At 36.6% G+C, this 26,029-nt stretch overlaps 1 protein-coding gene across 1 annotated transcript in view; it reads left to right on the top strand.

Moving 5' to 3' along the window:
• Positions 1 to 26,029, top strand: part of THSD7A (thrombospondin type 1 domain containing 7A) — a 264,860-nt gene that overhangs the window by 134,769 nt on the left and 104,062 nt on the right. Inside the window, exon 5 of the mRNA XM_064704399.1 lies at positions 12,509 to 13,340. Coding sequence (XP_064560469.1) covers positions 12,509 to 13,340 — 832 coding nt within the window. The remainder of the gene's footprint in view (positions 1 to 12,508; positions 13,341 to 26,029) is intronic.

Raw genomic sequence — 26,029 nt, 5'->3', positions numbered from 1 at the left:
AGTATTGCCAAGTTTTATCTCAGCAGTTGATGAAATGGTCTCTAAGTTTCTGCTGACTGCGAGAATTTGGCAACAGTCAAGATCAGATTTAAAACATTCTTTGTTAAGTATAATGGGAGCCTTTAAAAATCTTGTAGTAATATGAATATTACTTGCATTTGCATGCCTTTCACTTAGAGTTGTACTTGGTAGAAGAAATACTGTGTGGTTTATCTAGAAGGTCAGCTGGATGACCTTCTAGAATTGTGGCTGGCTTTCTGGAAGAGCAGAAACAGAAGGATTATTTCGTTTCTCCCTCTCTCTACTTATTTTAACAGCAGTTATAACTGCTATTATGCTTTATGCTAAATTCTCTGGAAGAATTTCTCTTTCCTGTAGAGTTTTTTTTTTTTAATCTCCACTAGAATTCTGCCAGACCTACGTGTTGTTAGAACTTTCTAAAAATTTTTTTCTTTCAAAAATTAAACCTGAAGGAATTTCCTTGGTAAATATCTGATTACTACCTCATGGTACATATTGTGTGAAATTTTACTTTAACAATGTCTGATGAAAATCTAAGGTTTCTTGAATGCTTAATGAGGATCTAACAGGAGAATAGTAGTGACAAAAAGTGGTACCAGAGGAGTAATCAATGACATTCCTCACTGCTAAATTCACTGCTTTAGCACAGTTTTCAAAGTAGCAGATTATTAGAAAAGACAGAAATTAATTTCTTGTTTTTGCCTTTCTGGAGACAAACATGCAGTTTGCCCTGATACTGTGTAGCTTTGCATGTGTGAGGTCTCCTAATACATTCTTTGCCTCTCACCTTCTCTTAACTGGGAAGTGTCCCAATATAGTAATCAAATAAACCCTTCCAAGTTTACAGAAGGTTTAAAATGATGCTAAAGAAAAACATATCCTGCCAAGAGAAATAGCAAAAAATCTTTGAGCATTTGCTAAAAGATTCTGCTGTTACTTATAAAATAACCTTTGTGAAGTAACTAAAATTCAAAGGTAGTACTGGCAGAGGAAAGGTAAGCGGGTTTTATGCTAGGAGAAAAGACTAAAGCAAAGGTTAGGTGCTGTGTTTCTGTTTCTTTGATGGGTGAGAGGAATTTTAAGATATCTTCTAGATATTTCTGAGAGTATTCTTCTAGTGCAGTCCTTAAAATACATGTGTACATTTAATTTTTCTGTAACAGTGATTCATTGCATTTTAAATAGGACATCTTGGGTTCATGTGATAGATCAGTGTGATAACATCAGCTCAAGTTCATGTATTTTTAAGTAGCAGTCCCTGCTGTGATTAATGGGAATTTCTCTTCAAAAGTCAATGTTATGATATACTCTGCCTACACTAATATTTCATATTACTTATTTTTAAAACCAAAATTGAGAAAAGTACTTACACAAAGGAGTTTTTTAGGTATATTTCTAATATAATAAAAATAGACGAAGCCACTTATTTAATACAATTTTGCAACATATTTGCCAGATGGAAATAAGTGACTAAGTAATAGTCACTTTCTTGAACTAATTATTTGTCCCAGTTAGGTCTGAACAAAAATGATTGATTACAGGACAGTCAGATGAAGACATTGCTTATTTTGCATACATTGCAGTGACAGGTGTCATATGGTCCTGATGAGATTTCTTCAAAACTAATATAGATCTATTCTTCTCTGATATAGAGTGGCACCTGTATATTGGGCATATCCACAAGACTTAGTTGCCTCGCATTCACAGAGTTTTGAGTACCATGTCTGTATGATGAATGCACCACAGTTTTATGGAAAAGTGGCCATTTTAAATGGAAAAGGGGTTTCAAAGGAATTTGGCAAAATGCAGATGATAATGAATAATAAATGAACAGAGGATATGCTTGGGAGAATGTATCTCAGCAAGACATAAAGTCTTAGTGCACTTCAGAAGAGTTATGACTGAATTGTTATTTCAGCCCAACAATGAGGCAATTTAAATAATGAAATATTTAAAGGTAAATAAAGATAATTATATACATTTGACCCTTTGCATAATTTTCTGTATATGCAATTTCATTAAGTTTTCTTTGCTCCAATGAATTAGAAGAAAGCCAAAAGGATGACAGGTCCATTGCATTATTTAAGTGATATTCATTAAGTTCAGATCTGCTATTTTATTTCATTCCATTAGTGGCAAAGAATGCTATAAAGAATCCGGAGATATGAGAAACCTTCTTATTTGATCTTTGAAAATCTGTATTAACTCTCTTGTGGCCAAGGAGTCAGAGGGAAGACACAGATGAGAAGTGTACATGCTGTGCTCTATGAATAAGATTTCTGTCAAGAGTAAGAAAAAGTATTAGTTTATCATCTGGGCTTCTTGCTTTTTTATTAAAAGACACTGTTCAGCACAACTGGGATTTAGAGCAAAACTCCAGGGAAAGATATTGAGTAAACTGTGTGCTTCCAGAGACAAAATGACAGAACATGTATTCTTACTGCTATTTACTTATTGCACACAGTTTTTTTGTTAATACCTATAATGGGCTTTAAAAATTCATTTTGTTGTTCTTGCCTTACTGAAGAAGCTGAAGTGCAAGGTGACAGAAGTGGTGCACATAGATCATCCTTCAGGCTAGTAGTAGTGGGACTGAGAACCTAAATCTCTTTAGGACTTCAAGCAGCTGAACTGTAGTGTTTTCTTATAACCAGCCTCTGGCTACCTTGTCTGACATCATACCTTGCAGGAAGTCTGGCCTTTTAAACAAGCCAGTGTGCAAAGATGCTACGTTTAATTTCTGGTTTCTGGTTCTAGTAGCCTAGCTGAAAAGCTGTAGCCAGTTTCTGAAAAGCTGTATAAGTGAATTTCTTCATTTCTCAGTGGAGGAGGTTTTTGACTTGTTTGCCCTTGGCTAATGTGAGCAGAGCCTGGAATTACAAACCACTGGGCTGGCACAAGCATGATGGCCTGTGCTGACAGGCGTACCCTGTGGTTGCAGCAGCCTCACAACTAGCACTTCTGGCCATCAGCACCACAGCAGGAGGCTATGATGAACAAGGGAAAGAAATCAAAGGGCAGAAAATGAAACAGAGGCAGAAAAATAAAAGCATTCACTTGGTCTTGATGAAAATTGAAACAGAAATACTCTTCTTTTTTTTTTTTTTGAGGCATCAGTCTGTGTGCACTAAAGAAAATTGCATTTAACAAACTGAATTGCCAAATTATTTATGATAGAAATTAAATCTGATTTAAAGTCTCTGTTAACTCTTCAATATGACTAATTATCATTAGATTACATGAGGCTGCACAAAAATAAACTCTCCTAACATTACCAAGGAATTGGTGCTGCAACACCTGCTGATGCCTGAAGTGTCATGGCAAGGACTAGTGGTGTGTTTACAATAGATTTAGTTGGGATTCATTCTGATGAAAAGTGGAGGGCAAGCCACTATTAGTTAAATTAGTGCAAAAATCTGCATTTCCTCATATGGTTAGTGAGAACACTCATTGACAGTGTGATTTTCAGGTTATGTGAGTTGTTGTCTCAGCAGTGTTTTGGTTAAAATTTGCTTTCAGATTTGTGGATAAAATGAATATAAAATGCTTATAGGAAGAAAACAGTGAATCTTTGTTCAAAACCAAGGAGAAAACTTCATCTTAATCTATACAAATGAAATCCTTCTCTTTACTAGGCATTGGATTCTGAATTGATTTTCTCAGTAACCTATCTCTTAATATAAGATTCTGACAGAGACGGAGCTGTAAAAGTCTACAGGGACATAGATAAGAATAATTCATGGTGATTTTTTTTTGTTACATACATTATGGGGCTTTCATTGTAAAATGATAATATTTACTCATGATTACAGTCTGAATAATAATTGGGAGTAACTGCTGATTTCATGGATTTACTTGCAATTTGCCCTGCTGTTCATGGGATTGGTTTTTGTTTCATTTTTCCTTGCCTACTGTATATGAAAAAAATAGGTTCATTCCATTTGCTTTCTATCATTAAATTTCTGGTATTTCTATACATTTTTATCATTACATTCTGGTAGCTTGGAAATAGAACAGTAAATTTAGGAGTTTTTCATATGAGTTCTAAAACTGATCTTACTTAGAAGGTGGTGGAACACATGGATTTTCTTTATCTGATGTCCATGTATAAATATTATTTATATGAGAAACTTTGTGCCAACATGTCTGCTGTGGTGCGTGAGCTGAAATTGATGGGAAGCTGGGAAGGTACCAGGGAAGACATCATATTTGCTGACCATATTTCTGTACCTTCTCCAAGCTCCAGTTCTTTGTTGCTGGGGTAGGGGGGTCTTTGGCCTGACTCGGTGCAGCTGCCTCACAGGGGAGAGGCAGAGCAGCTTTCAACTGGGGATGATCAGAAGAAAACCAAAACAGACGTGTGGCGGAGATACAAGCAAAGGTTAATAAAACCTTTCATCCGTCTTACAAAGCCTGCAAGAGTGTTTGCTATGTATGAGAATCATCATTTTGTCAGAAGAGCATTATCTGCTTTTCAGCCACCCGCGTGACTAGAGAGGCAACATAAGGAGAGCAATGGGAGGAATATGTTAGGATAGTTTAACACCACCTCTAATGAAACTAAGAAACATTCATGAACCAGCTTTATATGTAAACAGACTGTTGGCTAGAAGAAACTCTATTCAATATCAGAAATATTTATTCCAACATGACTAGAAGCTCAAAGCAATGTAATTGCTTTGTAGAACATAGAAGCTCTGTTTTTCTTTAAACCATGCTGCTTCAATTAAATATTCCTTTTGTGTGTTCATTTAATATTCATTTTGTCTGCTACTGCTATACTATGTAAAGGGAAAATGAACAGTGAGAGGAATTTGTGCTAAAGAAATTTGGAGAAAGAACTGTTTTAAAACTGAATAATGTTTTGGGAATTAGCTTGAGTTTTTAATAAGCCTAAAGGAGAGGATTTCTTTCCAGGTGATAACAACAGCACAAAGCCAGAAATGTTCTGCACAGTGAGCTGTCAACCTTTCATGTTTGTTTATGTGCCAGTATATACTTCAGAAAAACATGTTGCACTAGTCCTGCAAGCTGAAGGCTCTTGATAGCTTCGGTGCAGATAGCAATTTCCAGCGTGTTCCGCCACTGTACAGTCAAATTACTTGGGGCAGAAATGTGTTATGAAAAGTGCGGATCCTGATGCAGTTTATTTTAAAAATTGAATATGTACTGCCAGAGCAACAAAATAAATAATAAACCGTGGCAAATATAAGAAGGTGGTTGAGGGTTTTTTAATATAAGTATTGAATTAGGTTCTCAGCCCTGGCTGTCTAGGGCAGATGAAGAACTACCATTATATTAAAAAGAGGAGAAAAATGTTGAGACAATTTAATTTCTTTATGTTTGTTTTCCTTTCCTTTTTTTGGTACTGTAGAAATAGATACTTTTTAGCCGCTCTATGTTTATAACAAATGGAAAAAGGAGTAAATTTCTATTATAGTTGTCACAATATTAAAGCACAGACAAAACCACAGAGCAGCCAAATAACCTCTCTACCAAGTGAAATGTGGTATTAAAACTGCCATGAATTACAGCACAAGAAACCACATCAACACTGGGAAATCATGTTGCATTCAACTCTTTTGTTAGGGGATATGCAACCTTGTCTTAGACTCACCAATTTTCTGATGTACAAAATTTAATTTCCTCTTTGCTGGAGAAAAATAAATATTTGGTTCTAGTAATTGTGAGGTTCTAATATGACAGGGCTGTTAGGGAAACACTGGATAACTGTGATGTTGATGTCAGAATTTAAAATGTTATGGTTACTCCTAGGTTTGTATCATGTGTGTTACATTCATGATTTTTAGAGAAATTGGAAAACAGATGGATAATGTTAATTACCATACCGTGAATAGTATCAGGAACATGTATGAATATATTTTCACAATGGATATTAATATAGGAAAATAAAAATAAAAGGGCCCACATTTTATTAAGCGCCTTAATAATTATGTGCACACCTAGAAAGATAACTAAGAGGCTGATTTTGATATGCTTGGATTTGCCTTTATTCCACTGTTTGAAGTACTCTGGAAAGCTAAGGAAACAATGTGCAATTTATAAATTACTTTAATTTACATTACTTTTTAGTGGTATTTTAAAATATTTCATTGTTAATTTGAAAAATTTCAAAAACTTTTTCTTCAGATTCTGAAATTCTTTGGATTGCACTGAGGCTTACACTCTTCCTTCTGCTATTGGAAAATAAAAAATTTGATCTAAGAGTTAAATAATTTGTAGGCATATTTGATACTTCATTATATTCCTCTGAATCACAGGTATTATGCTTTATTATATTAAGAATCCTTTCTGTTTTTATCTCTCTTCTATATCCTAAATCCCTTTTCTTTGATGCAGACACTGCCTTGCACGTTCTTTTCCACCTCTGAAAGAGGAGCCAAGAAAGACAAAAGCATTAAATAGGAATGGCAGTCAAGGTGATCCATAGCACTCCTGGAGGGGAAAATTTGCTGGCAAACAGAGCAGGCAGCAAGTCATACAGCACCCAGGGAGTCCTGCCATGGCTGGGAAAGATGCAAAAATAAGGTTTTGTCTATCAGTGCTCTTCTACTGTGCTGGCACTCCCAGTAGTATAAATTATAGAATCTGTCTGTCCAAATGCGGCCAGCATGTGGTGTTGGCAGCATGACAGAGTCTGTATTAAAAAAGAAAAAACAAAAGAAAAAAAAGAAGCTGCCAGTAATTCATCTAGAATTACAGCACTTTGCTGTATTACCTTTTGCCAGTGTGACAGGCAGTGTGTCTGTATCAGTGAGATTGTTCCCTGTCTAGACTTCCACAATTAGCTACTGCCTGTGATGTAAATACTTTGTTGCAGCAGTGGTTGCTTTTCCTTTGTGTAAAGCAAATATAAATAATGCAGGTATACTGTACCAAGTTACAGATCTGCTTATTATAACTTAATTCAGCCAAGCAGATCTGCAAGTGATTTTGGCAATCTGAAGCTGTTGTATTCTTAGTGACCTGCTGTTCACCCAGCTCTTTCACCAGCTCCACTATCAGGAGCTGCAGTTTGCATTCAGTGTCATTTTCTGAGTCCTTCAAATACTTCTTGATCTGTGTCTGTTTGACCTCTCTTGAGATTTACTGCTTAGGATTGAACTCTATCTTGTAATACTTGTGTTCTTCTGACTCAGCCCTGTATCACCCAGTTAACCTTTTTTGCCCTCTTCAGAACCTTCTCATGGTACAAAGAAATTTGAGGTCTCCAATATTAGGTAAGGTTAGCTTGTTTCTGAACTTGGAAAAAGTAGATATTTGCTAATCAGTCTCTCAATAGTCCCATTAAATACAATCCTCTCAAAATGCTGAAAACTAAGCTGCTCATTGTCTCATGCAGTCTGAGTCTCCCTCCCTAGCATTAAACTGTTAATGCTACTTACAGACACCAAACCAGTAACACAAAATGGGTCAAAACCAATTCTCACGGAAAGTACAGCAAAGTTCAGTTCAAATCAGTGCAACCCTCATTTGTTAAAAATGCAAGTAATGTCTTGCTCAGAGCTTTAAGATGTGTTTGGAGTTTCATGTTTGAGGATAGTTGGGGGATTATTTTGTCTTTCTTTGTATTTGTATGAGGAGAAGAGCTCAAGGGATTTTCACATAGCCTTATTTGTCCTGGATCAGAGTTCAAAGTAAGTTCTTTTTAAAAAAGAGATAATTTTAATACCTGAAACAGTATTAAAATTTACTATATTAAATATACTACAATAAATACAATGATAGCTTACTTTGTTCTCAGCTGCGAAACTGTCAGTGCTTTAGTGGGGATTTAGTTTTCAGTTTTCAACTCCACTGTGATCAGTCCCTGAAATTTCAGAAAAAACTTGCATGAATGGTTAATTCACTTATGTTCCTGCTCTCTAAAAAAATAAATCTTAATCCTTCAGAAGCTTAGAAGGAATCTTAATATTGTATTTTACAGTAATCTCTTTAGAAGACAAAGAATTACAGATGACATTTTAAACTCAGTAAGACTTCAGTGACAACTCCCAGAACAAAAAGAAGCAAGCTTCCTATTTATTTCTGTAGCTACTGTTTGTGAAACACTGATTAAATGAAGAGTGGATAAATGATAGTATTTTCATGAAACAAGTTCAGCTCACTACAGGCAAAGTATGATTCGTTCATCGAAGTATGTTTAGAAGAAATCCAAAGAGAAGCTGTTTTGCATTCACAGCAGCAGCCTTTTTTTCCCCAGTGTGAAATGGTTTGAGTGCACGAGCATCGCATTGGCAAGGCAGGTCTGGATCAGCGCACAGCAGGGACAGCAGAGTGTCTGTGTGAAGGCTGCTTCACTGGGAAGGAGAGAACCTAAAGAATATTCATAAAGGCCAAATTAAAATATTATATAAAGCCTTGATTAGGCTTGACAGGTTTCCTAAAGACATTCTTGTTGTTACTAGAGCTTAACATCGGAAAATTTGTGAAAGGGCAACCACCTCCCACCTCCTGCAGCCTTTAAGTAATGGTGGGTGAGACTCTGCACTGTGTTCTGCTAAACTCTTTCATTCTGAGCTGCATATTTATGCTACTTTAGTTTCTGTGAAATGAATTCTATCCCAAAATTTCATATTTACAAACACAGTGGTAAATGTACTACCCATAATAATGATACAGTATAAAAAGCATAGAGCAGGTAACCTCTGTGTGATTTTCTCATACTTCTGAGAATCATTCAAAACTTTAAAAACCTGAAGTTTTAAAGGATTAGCAATACTTTGGGATTCATGTCTTTGATTGTTTTGGAAAAGTCACAAAGGCCCTTTACTCAGTTCAGAGATATTTATTTTCCTGTTTTCCTGTGATTAATTTCAAAAGACAACCATGCCTCACCCTGGAGCTTGCAATGTTTTTGGGGCCACTTAAGTTAGAAGTGAATTATTTTAGGCTCTTGATAACTGGGAGAGAGATGGGTAGTTGTACGGAAAATTGAAGAGAAACCTCTCCCTCTCTTTTTGTGATGTTCACATACAAATGCATAGCAACATTGCTCAGCATGTGCTAGGGTTTGACTACAGTGACTTGTGGGTAACTTAACTGAAGATTTCAAAGTGCACAAGTTAAAAATAATGGGAATATTGGTTAATGTGGATGACAGAAATTGTTTTCAGAAGAAAAATAATTTGATATTTCTTGGTATAATTTTGGTCAAAGCAATTTTCTATTAATACAGCTAGAAATACATGAAATTATTATTTTTTATTCTTTAAAAACTAAAGAAGGAAATGAAATATAAATTCTCCTTCATCCTAAATAAGATGAATTAATTAAGCTGTTGAAATTGCTTGGATGCTCATAGGTGTTTTGAAATTAATTAATTGGAAATCAGCTTGATACTCTTGTTCTTAATGACTGCTGATTGTCAAAGTGTTTGGGTTGAGGTATTTTTTCTTTATGTTTTTATTTTTCTATGTATTCCATAATCTCAAAGGAAATGTAGCTGGTCGTGAAGAATGGTATCAGTTGTTTGGTTTTTTTTTGTTCCTGTACAAATTAGAGCATGCATTAAAAACCAAATATTCAACCTCAAAGCTGTGGTTCCCTTTTAGAACCTGTCATAGTCATATAAAGAAGTGTGGAGTAGAGTGAAAATTTAAGCTTTTTTTCACTTGCAGTCTTTTTCTCTAAGCGTGTTATTTTGTCTTTAAACTTAAAAATCAGCGTAATGTAGATAAGAGGGAGGATCAGATACATCACTAAGAGCTATGTGTTGATATGCACATGAACATAGAATTACTGAGCAGCAGTCTGCTCAAAGGGTTGCATAAATGTTGTTTGTTGGTACTCACCTATAATGATTTAATACTACTACTATAATGATTATACTATAATACTACTCACTATGATTTAATACTACTACTACTACTTCACAGTTTGAGCAAAATAAGGCAGTGTTCTACATGAGTCTGTCTGTGCATCTCATCATTGTTTTGTATTCAGTTCCAAAACCAACATATTTATAATCTAATGAAATAACTTTTTTTTGTCCAGTTAGTAGTCACATAACAGAGTTTTTGTTCATATTTACGTTTCCAAAGGCAGTATTTAGTGCATCAAGGCTGAGATTCTTACAATTTTCAATAGTGTAAACCTGCCTTAGAATTGGATTGAAGATTTTTTGATGTTTTTTGTAAAAACAACTGTGTCTTTTAGGTACAATGTGATTTTTTGACTTGATGAATGGAGATGTGATAGGGTCCCAAGTGGGCAAATTTTTCATTTGGGGTACAGTAAAAACCTGATCTTTAGAAAGAGGGATTTTTTCATTGAACACACAAACCATGCATAAGGTGTAATGACATGGTAAGGCAGAAATTCGTAGTTTGCAAGATGAGCAATTTATTTCAATCACGAATGTTTTTTGTATCTCTGCTCTAATTGAAGATTTTCTGCAGTCTTTATTTTTTAAAAAATGGCAGGTGTTCAAAGTGGTGTTTTGAGGAAATGGCATCTTTCAACTCAGTGTAAATACACCCAAATTAAATACAGCAATATTATGTAATTTGTGGAAGACTGGTTAAAGATAAAGTAGCACTGTCTTGCTGAAATGGAAACTGAAATGTGTTTATATTTAATATGCATTAATTTTTCTGGATAGCTAGATAGTTCTTGGCAACTATAATTCAAACTTAATTAGCAAAAAATGTGGGGATTTTCCATGGGCTGAATCTGCCAGCTGCAATGGCTATTTTCAGCCGACTAGTGCTCATTCTCAGGGTTTTAGAACTACAAGTGAACTGTTCAGCCACAGTGTTCACTTGGAAAAGAGACAATGAGGAGCACAGGCTGAATGTATAGCCTATCATGAGCCCATTCCCAAACTGGTACTGAAGTTAATGCTGCATAAACAGATTAAAATTGTGTGGAAGGCATTGAGAGTTTTAAAGCTAGTGGGAATCAGTAATAAGATGTGGCCACATATTCCTTCAATTCATTCAGTAAGAAGATGTTGTAAATAATTTGTATCTGCCATAGTTCATTTCACTTATTCCTGTGCAGTACCAAAATTATGCTGTTAACCTGCTTTGAAAGTAGTAAAGGCTCAGCCTGGCTTCTTCAACAGCTTTGCTCACAGAAATAGTCTTGTACAGGGGTCATTCAGGTGAATGAGGATTGTGTGGCTTGGCTCCAATTTCTTTATAGGACAGAGACTTCCTCAATCAGAGGAAATTTCTTCTGTGTGATCAAGATAGACAAGTTTTCTTTGATAAATAGTTGCAGGGTTTTTTTCTGAATTGCTTATTCTTTTGCTCTTATGTGGTAAGTCAATGTACAGTGTGTATGAGGGGAGATCTTAAAAAACCTTTAAAAATGCAGGGTTTTTTAACCTCTGGCTTGTGAATTTCATGTTGAACTGGGTGAATATTTCAATTTCTTATAGCAGAAAAACTACATCTTTCAAGGATATAGCCTTTTATTTATTTTTGTTGACATTTTTTATAACAACATATTGCATGTCAAATAGTTACCCTTAGACCTTGGAGATTAAAGAAAATGGTAGGAACAAGTTAGGTGTAAATTACTCCTGGGGACGTTCCAGTTGGGCACAAGAGGAAACTCTTACAATGAGAGCAATCAGAAGTTGGAATATTCTCCCCAAGGAAGTGATAGATTCCTCAGCATTGGACACTGTTAAGTTACAGTTGGACAGGGTGCTGAGCCATCTTGTCTAGACTATGCTTTTGCAGAGAAAGTTTGGACCAGATAATCCTTGAGATTCCTTCCAACCCTGTATTTTATGATTCTGTGATTCAACAGCTACTGTTATTTGGAGAGTTACCAGCTGGTATGTCTCTGTCTTCAAGAGCTTATTCTATTCTATAATATCACAGATTGTGTGGAACGAACATTTTTTAATTGGATTTTAATTTTTATTTTAGTTGCAATAAAGGAGAGACTAGAAGTGGCCTACTTGAAATCACCACTGTTTTTCAAAATGTGTTGTGTAGTTGTTCTCATTTTTGCATGCAAGATGGAAGGAAGAGAACACAATATTAATTGGCATCAAGGTAAAAGTGTAGTGCAATAGAAATGTGAAGAAAAAAATTAAACAGACAGGAAAAATTATTCAAGTGGACAAGAGAAATCGAATTCATGCCTTCAAGGGAAGAGCTTTGGCTCCTGCCTTGGCAGCAAAAACTAAGTTGTGAATGTGATTGCTTAGTTCATTGTTCTCTAATGTGATTTATTCATGTGTATGTTGGATATTCAGGATATTCAATATTAAATATTCAGTGTTTCTGGGATAAAAAGTGAAATGTATCTCTAATCATAACAAGATGAAGAGAATGAAGATGTAGAGTATGTAGATGTAGAGTAATCCCATGCTTGTACTCTCAAAGTTTGAGTTTCTCCAAGGATGAAATTCTTAGACATATGGGAAATACTGAGAGCTTGCTTTTGCAATATGGCAGAGAAATAACTTGAGTGAGCAATGTTAGCATCTTGTCTTGTTTTCCAGGTCCATGGGGGAGATGCATGGGCGATGAGTGTGGCCCAGGAGGCATCCAGACACGAGCGGTGTGGTGTGCCCACGTGGAGGGCTGGACCACGCTGCCCACGAACTGCAAGCAGCCCGAGCGGCCGGACAACCAGCAGAGCTGTTTCCGTGTCTGTGACTGGCACAAGGAGCTCTACGACTGGCAGATCGGCGGCTGGAACCAGTGCCGGCCCGTCCTCTCCCGCAGCCACGAGAAGCCCCTGGAGTGCCTCAGAGGGGAGGAAGGCATCCAGACAAGAGACATCACCTGCATACAGAAGTCCAACGGGGTTCCAGCTGAGGATGTCATCTGCGAGTACTTTGAGCCGAAGCCGCGGCAGGAGCAGGCGTGCCTCATCCCGTGCCGGCAGGACTGCATCGTGGCCGAGTTCTCGCCCTGGTCCGAGTGCTCCAAGACCTGCGGCAATGGGCTCCAGCACCGCACCCGGCACGTGGTGGCTCCGCCACAGTTCGGAGGCTCAGCTTGCCCCAACCTGACGGAATTCCAGATGTGCCGGTCCAGCCCGTGCGCTGCTGAAGAAAGCCTGTACAGCCTGAACGTGGGACCATGGAGCGCGTGCACGGTGCCCCATTCCAGACAAATAAGGCAAGCGAGGAAACGAGGGAAGAACAAAGACAAGGAAAAGGACAGAGAAAAGGCGGTTCGAGATCCCGAGGCTCGCGAGTTAATTAAGAAGAAGAGGAATCGTAACAGACAGAATAGACAAGAGAACAAATACTGGGACATACAAATTGGGTACCAAACAAGGCAGGTCACGTGTACTCACAAAAATGGGAAAACTGCTGCTCTGAGGTAATCGTTATTTATGTTTGCATATTTTAATTTCTATCTGTTTAAAGTAAAACGTGCATAAATGGATTCTTTTACATAAACCCAAATCTCAAAATGAAGTTCATGCTATTTCCACTTCTACATCCATCATCAAGCTCAAGTATTTTCTGAAACATGCAAACTGTGTTGGTGACCATACTAAGCATCATATACATGTGCAGTGTTAAACTGAGCTAGTCCCTAGCCTCTCTTTTCTTATATAGATTTCCCCCAAATGGTTGAAGATACATGTCAAATGTCTGCTTTGTTTCTGTGGGTTCAGGCAGGCGTCTGATCTCTAAAAAGTCATGCATTTTTCTAATAGGTGATGTAGAGGATGGGCACAAAGACTAACAGGAAACTGGACTGAGTCAGACTTACAGTAAAACTATAAAACAAGAGAGAAGGATGCATGAGAAAGCAGCAGCTACTCATTCCAGTGTATTTTTTAAAAATATAAGAGCATGAAATATTGTTTGTCCCTCTTGATTCCTGTGGCAAAATTTCTGAAAGGGAGACTGTAAAACCTCTTTGTTTGTTCCATGTACTTCCTCTATTTCTTTCTCATCTGTACCTTTATGCTGTCTGCCCTAGTTTTTTTTTTCTAATATTTACTTTCATATCTTAATTTATTACTTTACTTTTCAAGAGTTCTGTCAATCACTGATGTTTTGATAATTCTTTCCACAGGCTTCTGGATGCATTTCTAAAATTGTATTACCTTTGATTTGTTTTTTCTGACATTATCTTGCTAGCTCATGTATTTCTTTCCTGTCCCCCAGAATGTTTTTATTCAACTCAAAAAATCTTCTTTCAGTCTAGTCTTCCTTTCTTTGATGTGATTCTATTTCCTGCCCTCTCGTTCAATGCCTGATTAATCAATTTTACTTCAACTATGAAATGACTAGGATATCTTGCTGAATGAGGCTGACAGTCATTGCTGCTATGTTAGTGTTTAGGAACTTCTTTCAGGGTTTTTTTTTTTGAGTTTTTGTTGTGCCATTTAAACATTCTATCACAGAACACGTAATTGCTTCCACCTTTTCAATTAGAAACCCAATAATATCTTTTTCTTTCAAGTGTAGAAAACTTTTTTTTGAGTATAATTCTTTCAAGAGATGATCAAGCAGTGAAAGAGGAAAATTATGAGTTCCCTTGTTTCAGGAAAGAACTGAAATGCTTGGCTTGTTTAGTTGAAGTAGGGACATATGGGTGATAATGTGAATGAAATGCCTATGAGTATGTAACAAGCCATCAAAAGGAAGAATGGAACAATCTATTCTCTGTATTATGGATATACTGGAAAAACAATAATGGGCAAATCACAGCAGTGCTGAATGAGGCTGGGCTTCTCAATGCTGGGAAAAGTGAGACTCTGGAGAAAATTGCTTGGGCCATGTGTGGCACCTTCATCTTCAAAGGTTTATAAGCAAAGGCTGAAAAAATGCATGTGTCAGTGATAACACACCTGAAGTAGATCTTGATTAGGGAAGAGGGACTGACTGCATAGACTTTTTGAAGTGTCTTCTAGGTCTGGTTTTCTTTAGTTATTTAAGATTTTGATCCACACTTCGATGAAGGTCTTCACAAGAAATTATAAAATCAGCAGCTCAGGCATTCCCAGGTGTTGGCTGCAGCACAATCTCATTGTTGGCACAGAAAAAATTGCCTTTACTCCTTCCTTTTTCAGCCTCACATCATGCAGCCCTCACTGTGCCTAGCCCAGGAACATCATTACCCTTTAAATACAAGGAATAATTTATTATATATCAGTTGCTATCAGATAGCAGCCAGGCACTTTTTTTGAAAGTCCCTAAGTTTTTGAAAGGTTAAGAAAATTGTTGAGTAAAAAAAAGGGAGGAATGACACAGTCATGCCAAAGCTCTGATAAATGGTAAAAGAAAGTAAAAGTATACCTGGAAGTCAGTGGCATACTTTACTCATCATCTTTACACTCACTCTTGAATTCACTTAGATCACCAGCACTGTCTTAAGTTCAGATACCACAGTGTCTTGTGCAATTTCAGGCTGGTGCAGGGAAGTGAATGAAACCTTCTTGCCTAAGGCAGTGAAACAATTGATAATACAATGTAGGATCAATTCTTCAAAGTGAAAATTAAACAAATGATGCAGTGGGCATTTTTATATCTAATGGAAAAAAGTTATGTTTTAATTGCACAAAGGATTTTTAGTAGTCTTCACGTCAATTTTAATATAGAATTTTTTTTCCAGTTACATAGTATAAACAAGAAAATTTGGTGAAATGACTCATGTGAGAAATTCTGGTGCTGGTAACACAGCTTTTGGAGACCAATGTATATCAATCAGCTGTGTATCCATTTGCATCATTTATGCTGCACCCTTCACTAAGCAATCAAATGCTTTATTCTATGACTGCCATTCCAGAATCTGAAACAATAGAATTATTTTTCTGCCCAGGGTGTCAATGCAGCCAGCTCAAATGATTTTATAATCTCCATCACATAGTAACTGTGTTACTAAATAATATAGACAAGTAAGGTGACTGGAAAACCTGCCGTTCTCATGTGAAATGCTCTTCAGCTTAAGTAGTCCATTTTCAGTGAGTTTTGACTTTAGCAATCAGAAACAATCAGCCCCCTGGCAGCATGACTGAAAGAAGAATAAAAACCTTCAGGCGAGTAATATTTTTTGCAGAGATAGCAAAATTGATATATTATAAAAAGGGTTTTAAAAAAGAACAACTTTCACAAGGGTGCTACAGAGAAAATGGTTCTGTAACGCTGTCAGCAAAACTTCAAAAAGGCAAAATTCTCTTGACATATCAGCACACCAGGCATGGTAAAGAGAAGTGAAACAAGAAAATCAAAGTTTAATTTATATACTTTATTGCTGAGTGAACAACAGATAGTCTCCCGTGAAGGATGAAATATTGGATTTTGTATTGGCCGTTCTGCAATAATGTATGTGTTACATGGCCTGTGTTTGCTTCATATTCCCCTTAGTCTGAAATTCTGGTGGACTGAAAATATTTGAAAAATAGAAATTTTGAAGGAAAAAACAAATTCAGTAATTAAAATGACTTTTCTCTGGATAGCTAACAAAATCTGGGCAGCACTGCTGTTAGTGTAGAGGACAAAACTTGATTGTCTGAAATGTTTTCTCTTTGATGAAATTGGGGTTTACCAAAGAGAACTGTTAGACAACAAACTGGCTATGTAGAGAAACATAGAATGTATGAAGAAGTTGATTTTGACTTGCAAACCTGTTTTGCCCTATTGCAAGTTGTGATGATTATGCCTCATGTTAAGCCTATAATTTTCTGTTGTAATATGGACTCTGTTGCTGTTGTGTCTCAAACATTTAATCATAATTTTCTTTGTGAGCAGGCTTTTGTGGGATAGTTTAGCAAAAAATGTTTGACTGATTTGTACAAATTGTACAAGTCTAAGAAAATCTTTTTTTTTAAAACTGCTTTTAATTCATACATCCTTTTTACTGAAATGCTTTCTTGGGACCCCACTAGATTGGGAAATTTTGAAGGACTTGAGCACAGTCATTTATAACTGTAAGAATATGGAACAGAACTAGACTATCTTTTTGAACTGTATGTTTCTGTGCTTCAGCAAAGATTTTGAAATACAGTGACAAAGGACATCATGTTCCCCTGAAGCAGCTGCTCCATAAGTGTGGGGACAGCCTGTCACTTCTAAGAGTCACTTAACTCAAATGGCTGGAAAGGGGGCTGTAGTTAAAGCAGTTCTTCAAGGATATAGCTGCCTCTTAAAAAAAATTCCAGGAATTTCTGCACTGTTTCCTTTATTTTTCTATGTCATTTGGATATAACTTGTTATCTTGCTTAGTTTGGGACCAAAACATTTCTGAATGGGGGAAGAATGGAGGAGACCACGTAGGAAACCATCCCCAGCAGCTCTGGTTCAGTCCCCATAAATGGTTAATACTCTCTTGGCAGCACCACTGTGGGGGAGACCTCTATGTGAAGATGAACATTATTGGTGACCTAAATGACTTGAAGTAAGAATTCAAGAAAAAACAGTAGAATTTTATAAATATTCAGAGCTTTTATTTCTTTGTTAGAATACAACCATATGCAATTACACTCATGGAACAAAATGAAGGGGCAGAAAAGAATCCAAAATTTAAGACATGCCAACCAATAATTTAGCAGATTGTCTTAGCCTTAATGCATTTGATCATATGATCATCTTTGATTTGTTTCAACTCTGTTCATCTGAGAAAGTAATTATTTTTCAATTATTTTCATCTTCTTCACTGATTCTGTGCATTGATTAAAGATCTAGAAAACTATATCCACATCTTGTTACAAATTTAACTATTTTGGAAGTTTTCATAATAATCTCATTGCAGTGCTTTACAAAATTTCAAGTTTTGAAGAGTTTGAGCTTCTATTTATTCCAATATTATAGTTGAGACATGAGAAGTGACAGTAGGACCAAAATTATTGAATTGTCTTGCTGATGTTGGGCATATGTAATGCTTAATTTTTCATCTTACTTCACAAAGACGTGGATCTGTTTAAAGCAGAGTCACAATATTCACTAATGGCCATAGGTGCTAAGCTAAGTAGAAACGAAGGAATTTGGGAATGGCCAATTGAGTATTTAGACTGATGAGTGACTAATACTCAAGATATTGTCAGGAAAATCAAGGAGAGATAATCTCCTCCTCTAGAATGGCATTTTAGCTTTGTTTTCCTTTCCAGGTCCTTAAACCTCTTAACCCAATGCTCCCATTCCAAATCATAAAATAAATGTCTGTGTTCACTTTATGGACTTTCACTCCTATAAATTATAAACTGTGTGAAGGAGGAAAATAAAAAAACCAAGCCAAACCATCGCAAGCCTGTTACTTTATTTATGCCATTGATTTGGAAAGCAGACAAGTCACCCAGAGGAATATGCTGTCAGCAAACAGAGGAAAGACTCAGACACACAATACAGCAGTACAGTTTGTTGGGCCCTGTAATGTATCCCTTGCTTAAAAAAAAATCTTAGGAGATTCTCTGTGCTTCCCTGAGCCCCTCCATGAGGGAACAGGCAGAAAGGGGGATGTGTGTGAAGGTGGCAGGGATTAAGGTGCATAACTTCAAGGAGATGGGCTGCAGAAAGGTGAGGGGAATAGCAATGCAGAGAGGATGGGTTGTGGAGATGAAGGAGCATAAGCCACCTTTTGTTTGTTACTGAGGACCAGATGAGAGCATGTATGTCTGCCCCTGCTTTTTGCTGTTTGTAGAGGAAGCCTCCAAGCTCACCATACTGTGAGGATTTAAAAGCCATAAGTGGTTCACTCACAGAGCATCTGTGAATATCACAAACTTGGATAATGAGCTATACACAGTCATCTTGATTCATTAATTTGGAATTATTTAGAGCACATTCTGTTAATAAATGGAGAACAGAGAAGAAGAAAGTAATGCTGGATGAAAAACGTCTTGATAACTAAAAACTACAGGGTTATTTTTCAGGTGCATTGGGATAATAAAAATGTAAACTCTTATTAGAGAAACAGGATGCAAGCATTGCTTTCCTATAGTTTTCCATTATGCCTTTAGAATTTCCATGAATTTGAAAGTAGAAGCATCCTGTAGTTTTTTATGTGATTTTGGTGGAGACAGTAATTTCTGTGGGTATGCATAATATTATTCAATGGGTGTTCCCTTCTATTGTAAGTACCTGCTCCATCATCTTACTGAGGCTGCTGTTTTGACAGTGTCTTGTCAGTATTGCTACACATTTGACATACCATGCCCAAATCTAGATTTAAGATGGAAACGTACACACCGTGCTGAATAATTGAAACAGCAATGAATGATTCTTTTTTCCACACCATATTTTAACCTCTTTTCATACAGTGAACAGTTGTTCTGTCACCTAGATGTATGGCATTCATATATTTCTGTGCAAATCATCAAGATTGGGTGCCTTTCTTGTATATAGTTTTTATTCAAGTATATAGTTTTTATTCAAATACATGTAATTGTCTTCCTTAGCAAAATATAATAGGCTATAATGTAATGAGGGCTGTACTCTATGTTCTGCTAATCTCTTGTGGCAATAAATCCTATGAATGAATAAATAATTTCCTTGAATGAATACAGTGTTGAATTTTCAGCTTCAGTCTAGAGATTATGTTGCACAGTGGTAAATTGAATTAGGCACTGAGATCTTTAATGAAGATTCTCCTGCACTGTACTTTTATACAGCTTTTCTGCCTTGTTGTCAGTTAATATTAATTGACCTCAGTGGGATAGAATAAAAGTTAAGCAAGGAGTATTTTTCTAAATTTTTGGTTTCCTATACTGATATTATAATCTGTATAGTCCTATAGGGAACAAAATAGAATGTATTACTTTTTTAGATTTATTTTGTGTTTTGGTTTTGTTTGTTTTTTTTTTTGTTAAACTGCTAAGCATAGTCTGGGACTTAGAGTATACCCTTGTTTTCTCAATCAGCTTAATAAAGTTATGGTAAGGGAGCCTGTGAATTGAGCATTCTCTTGTTCCACCTTGAGGGACATGTTGTCCCTCAAGCTGGAAGTGCACAGGACTCACACACAGAAGCCACAACTCCCCAGAACATCAGGATTGGCTATTTCAGTGCCCAAATTTCAGCAGTCCCACTGGAAATAAAATGTGTGACTCACCTAATTTTGATCACATTTTTGCAAGTGCTGGACAATGCAATGGAGCCAGTGTTACTGCCAAATCTAAGCATCAATATAGGGACCAAATCTAAACTAATGCCTAAAATACAACTAACAGTAGTAATATAAATTTCAGTAATTTATATCTTTATATCTTAAAGTTAATACTGCATATTTTATTCACAAAGTTTGGCATTTAGTTTTTTTTTTCTTTGCTGACAGCCCTGTGAATCTAGCTGTTATTTTGAGTCAAAGTAGATTCTGATTAATGCTATGTAACGAAAATTCCCACTGACAAAGGGAAATTCCTCCCTAAAGCTTTAATAAGTCATCTCTGTAGATGCTTGCCAAATAACCTGCTCTGCCAATTTCAAAATTATCTGTAGCATGAGATGTGCATGCATGTCGCTGTATCACTGGGCTGTGGAAGATCACACTCTCACTGAGCACTTTTGCTTTTTTGTCTCCTCAGACACTCATGGTATCTGCAACAGCCCCACAGCAGCTGTTGTTGACATTTGTTTGGGTATAGTAGCACCCCTTGTTGCTTTTCCAGTGTTTTTTCTGGACACAGTAGCTGTATGTCACCTCTATCATCTGTAGTGTAGAAAGCCTAAGTGGTTTTGTTTATTTCAAAATTGTTTGGCAGAATTAGTCAAACTTGTGAAAGGATCATGGGAAAATAGTCTTGTGAAAAACACTTAAGTGGACAGTATTGGAATTGTAAATGAATAGAAGTGGGCTCATTGTTTGTGTGATTATAATGGCCCATTATACTGGAAGGTACTAACAGTTTCTCAGAACAATGTGCAAGATGACCAACACTAAACAGTGCAGCTGTATGGAAAATAAAATGAGGACTGTGGCATTTTCTACTAGGAGAAAGTACAGGCTCTGTATTTTCAGTGACTTCTTTCAAGAAAAAAGTTGGTACCAACCATAAAGTGAATCTCTCAAGCATGACTAGACTTCACAAATGACATTTTAAGTCTTCAGAGTAGATCATGGAAGTTATCTAAGCTCTGCATTCAAATCACTCTGTTATTATTACTGCTATCTAGTACCTGCACATCAAATAGAATTCTTTAAAATTTGATTTTATTTATGAGGAAACATCCTTTTTTTTTCTTTAGGCAAAAGACTTTAGGCGAAGGTCTCAAAATCCAGGTATACTTGTGGTCCAAGAATAGCACAGAGTTAATTTGATTATTTTACTTCAGAGGTTAAAGCCTCCAACAAGCTGTATGAACTCTAAGGAGAACACTGCATGGAAAATAAATAGCTTGTTGCAGCACATCAGGACATTGTGCTTGGTTCTTTTACCCATAAATCCAAAATTCCTCTTACTCATTCAGAGTATATGTCTTAAAGTTCCCAGGTGATCAAATAAAGAGCAAGGAGAAGATACTCCCCATGCAATATTAAGATCTGGATTTAATTCCAGATAACACAAAGGATTAATATTCAGCATGAATACTACTGTGTTTCCTCAGGCTTCTTGTCCATAGGTGTGATCATTCAAAGCTAAAATTGCAAAGTAGAAAATTGCACACATGGGTCCTTATAATTCAAAGGTTGATTTGCCCTCCTGACCTAACCAGATCATTTCTGTGAGGTAGTTCTGTTAAGGATGTGAGCATCTAGGCTGTGGGTCTGCCCATGGGTCATCAGATTTCCCAGCAGCTTAAGCCTGAGCTTTTCTAGGATGTGATGCTAATGAGTGGTGTGGTACAGACTTTACCCCTTCCTTCACTGGAAAGTTACATTTATGAGAAGCAAATGTGGTCTTTGCAAACTGTTCCTTATAGTCTCTAGTCTTGAAGCAATTTACTGAGATTTAAAAAAAAATTCTGAGCAAACTGCTGATATTCTCTCCACTGGGAAAGGCAAAATGTGCTTGTACTCAGCTCCTACTTTAAATTCTTTTCTTTGTCTTAAGGATTCTTTTCCAGTTGGGCCAATGTTCAGGCATGCCTGTAGGTTGTCTTGCAAGGATGCTGCCCAGCCTTGTGGCCTGTTATAATGTCACTATATTCAAACACAAATTTGCTTACTAACTCTTTTTCAAAAGATTTCTCTAGTTTTACTTTGCCCTTCAGTCAAAAATGTCAGCCTTTGCAAGCCTGCTTCTGTCTATTTGTGTATGTGTGTAGTTTTGGTTTCCAAGTGCTAAATGAACATGTACTTTTGGTGTTCTGCAAGTAATTAGTTATTGTTCCAAGTCTTTCTGCAGATGAGTTTGTTTGGTGAAATGGGCTTGTATGTCAGCAGTTCTCATCTTGTGGCTGGTGGTAAGGGTTGGAAATCATTTTTCTAATTGTATTCAATGAAGTAATGTTTCATGAGATCAGCAAGAATTCAAGAGAAAATCCTATGGTTCTTGATGCTGTAGCTGATTGTGGGAGATGCCTGGTGGTGTACAGGACTTTGCAGCTAGGAAATGGTTAAATTATTCTACTCTGAGGGAGCTCACTGTGGACTTTTTTTTTTCTTTTAATCTTCTAGGTAGTTCTTGCTCTTCTTTCTTAGTATTTAGATGAAGCCTGTTACAGCATTTTGGATTTCCTTAGAATGTTGATTGTCCTTTGATCTGAAACCTTCAGAAGCAGCTACCTTTTTCTACTGAACTGCTGAACCTCCTATTAATGATATTTAGTATGTGTTTCTTCCAGGCAGATAGCCTAGTTTTTGATTGCATCTTCTTCAGTCCTCTAAAGTTTTTAATTCATTCATTCAGTCAGTCTTGTTTGTTCAAAACATAATTGGATTCTGTCGGGGTTTTGCTTTGGAGAATGAAAGCAGGACTGCAAAAAGAATAACGAAGTTCCTTCCCAGTAGGTGGGAAAATAGAACACATTCTGATCCACAGCTCTTCCTGATCTTGAAGGGCATGTGGTATCTCATCACTGTGACACTATTTAGTATGAGAGAGTCAAGAGGAGGAAGAATGCCATTTTTCCCTCGGTTTTGTGTGTGGTGTCTGACCATATAGACGTCTGTTGAGTGTCTCTTAATAATTCTGGCTGTGCTGAGCTCTCTGACACTCTCTGTGTCTGCTTTCCACACCAGTGGCAAGAGTAGGTTAGTCGTGCCAGGACTGGAGCAACTGGGCAGATCTGTAGGTACATCTACAAAGTCTAGAGTGACAGGAGCCAAGACCCTGTGGACATACATGATCCACTACTACATCAAACAGTCAACTAGGATTAAAAAAATCACAGTTTTCGATTAAAAAAAATGAAAAATTTTATTTAAGTAGTTTTCAGTCAAAGCCCTGTCTTTTGTTCCTCCTGAGTGCCAAGAGCTTATGTTGGCATCAATCTCCTGAACCGTAGCCAGGTTATTCATTTCAGAATAATGGAAATCTCTGTATGTAATCAAATGGAAAATCAGCTAAAGGAAAAACAAATATATCAGAATTCTGAGAGAATGAGTATAGTGAATGAAAGTAAGGAATAGTAACCGTGAAAATTTCATTAATGAAAATCAAAGCTGAACGTGGATAATGGGAAAACCAAAGTTGAATGTTGATAATGGTGAAGGAATTGAGGCAAAATAATGCAGACAAAAGTTATTGAAGAGACTATTTAGTTTGCATTAACCTTGCCAGATGGGCTCCATTACTTTACATCTGTACATTATAGTCAAAACCAATAAATAGCAGTCTTGTTACATATCAGTACTGAGTGAATTAATTGAATTTATTGTAAAGGACATGTTCTTCACTGTTCAATTTTCGATTTAAATTACAAACTTCACAGTGTCGCTCCATTAAATTTGAGCATGAAAAGCAGTGTATCAGGAAAAGCACAAAATCGAACTTCAAAATGGTGTCTCCTCAATACCTTGTGTTTGTGACTTCTGTTTCCATTAACTTATAGACTGTTGAGATATAGTAATGTGTAGATATTTTAGGAGTGTCCTCAGCATGAGCATTGAACAGTCCTCAAGGATGTAACTGTGTTCAAATAAAACAAGACCAAGTGTAAGGGGACTCTTGGACCTAACAATGAGACAGTCAAGGAAAGATCTTATAGAGGTGTTGAAGCTCAAAAATGCCACAGAGAAAGCAAACGCAGTTATGCAAGGCCTGAAGTCAGAAAATGAAATTAACTGAGCACTTTTAATGCAAAAATAACTATCTACAATTATGAGTTGGTAAAAAAGGTCTGTAATGCATTGTTTCTAAGATGATGTACCTACCAAAATCTTATCAATCTTATCTAGGTTTAGGATGCATTTGTCTTAGTTCATGGAGGTGAACACTATAAACTCTTCAGTGCAAAGATTCAGCTTGTGTTCCAAAAGTCTGTAAGCCATAGTTTGCTGGAAAACCAGTGTATCTTGGGATAGTGTGACTGACTACCTGCTGTCTTTCCATTTTTGCCCTCCATTTGCTACTGCCAAGGCAGCTTTCCGAATTCATGGATTATTAGTTAGTTAACAGTTAGAACCTCCCAGCCATTCTGATGGATGCTGCTTTTCATCTTCTCTCATTAATTCTTCTTTCAAATTACTACTCCAGTCCAATATGGACGAACACCAGCAAAAGCAGAAAATGTCTTAGTTGTGCAAGTTATGAATGGAGTATGCTCATGCAGCAAAGAGTCCTACTGCCTAGTTTAAAACCTATTTATTTTTTCTGTTCATCTTGCATGAATTTAGAGATCAGTTGTGCTGTCATGCATTACCATGCATTTGGCTTCATGAATGCACTATACACAGCTTTATTGCAAAAAACCTATCAGAAAAACCCATTTCTTGTCTAGTTGAATTTGTAGAGGAGAAAATTCCAATGGTCTCTTCTATGACTTCTACACAACCTAGAAGACAACTCTTGAGACTGAGATTATAAACACTCATACAGGTCATTAGCATATAAAATCAATTTTTCCTGATTTTTTAAAGGTATAAAAGTATTTTTCATTTTCTAATAGATCTTTAGAATACCTCAGAATTTTTTTTTTCTCCTGACTTAATCTAATTTTTTTCACATGGTTTAAAGCTTATTTTTTACTGAAGAGAGTTCTTTCAACTGCACAACGTGCTCATTTGTACACAGGTACTGTAGTGTAATTTGCTCCAGGCTTATGTGTCAACCTTTGTTCTCCCCATGTCTTTAGCCTTAATTATCCCATAAATTACTTCAAAATCCCTAGGTGTAACCTTCCTATTTTTAATTCTTAAGTGATATTTAGTTTTTATTTATTGCTGTAGAAGCACAGCGAGGCTGTGGAACGTGAGTATACACAAATTCTTGACCACATGTCTGCAGAAGAGGTTGAGCAGTAATTGTGTTCTGTAGGTTGTCCTGTGAACCTTTTCCTTTACTTCTTTTGTCTAATCTATGTCTTTGAGGTCAGGAATAGGTTTATTGCTGACTTAATAGCAACAGGGACCATTCATCCTCTGTGATGTATTGTTTTGTTTGGGACTGCTTTCTCTTTCCATCGTGTCATTAAAGTGCTTTTGTACTTTAAGCTTCATTTCCCCACTACATCTAACTGTTGTGTGAAATGGTACTTTCTCAAACCACAGCCTTAGTTCAATTTATACAATTCGTTCTTCCTTGCCAAAAATCTTGGGGCATTGTCCTTTGAATATATTCACTAGATTGAGAGCAAGATGCTGCAGACTTTGTATGCTACCCCTATGCTGCTGCTTCTTGTATCCCGTCGGCTCTGTTGACTATTAACAGCATTTTTATGTAATTCATGTTCTTCTTTGAGCTTCCCAAGCAATTTTCTGGACATAGCTATGTGGGTTGATAGTGAGGACTTATTTGTGTCCTCCCTGTGCTTCTTAAATGGTTAAATTTGCATATGTTGTCTACTTAGACATTAATCAAGGGCATGAAGATGTTTGGTGCAAAACTTCTAGTGAGTTGGGCAGTATCAAGAAATGAATGTTAATTGTTTGTCTTTATTTTCTGTTGTGTTACTTGCCCATTTGCCTTTCATTCTGTGAAAAGATTCACATCAAGTCTCCATGGCTAAACAAGACACATA

Source organism: Zonotrichia leucophrys, chromosome 2 (assembly GCF_028769735.1).
Source record: "Zonotrichia leucophrys gambelii isolate GWCS_2022_RI chromosome 2, RI_Zleu_2.0, whole genome shotgun sequence".
Taxonomy (NCBI): Eukaryota; Metazoa; Chordata; class Aves; order Passeriformes; family Passerellidae; genus Zonotrichia; species Zonotrichia leucophrys.
Note: the sequence above shows the minus strand (reverse complement) of the source record. Positions and strands in the feature narration are given on the sequence as shown.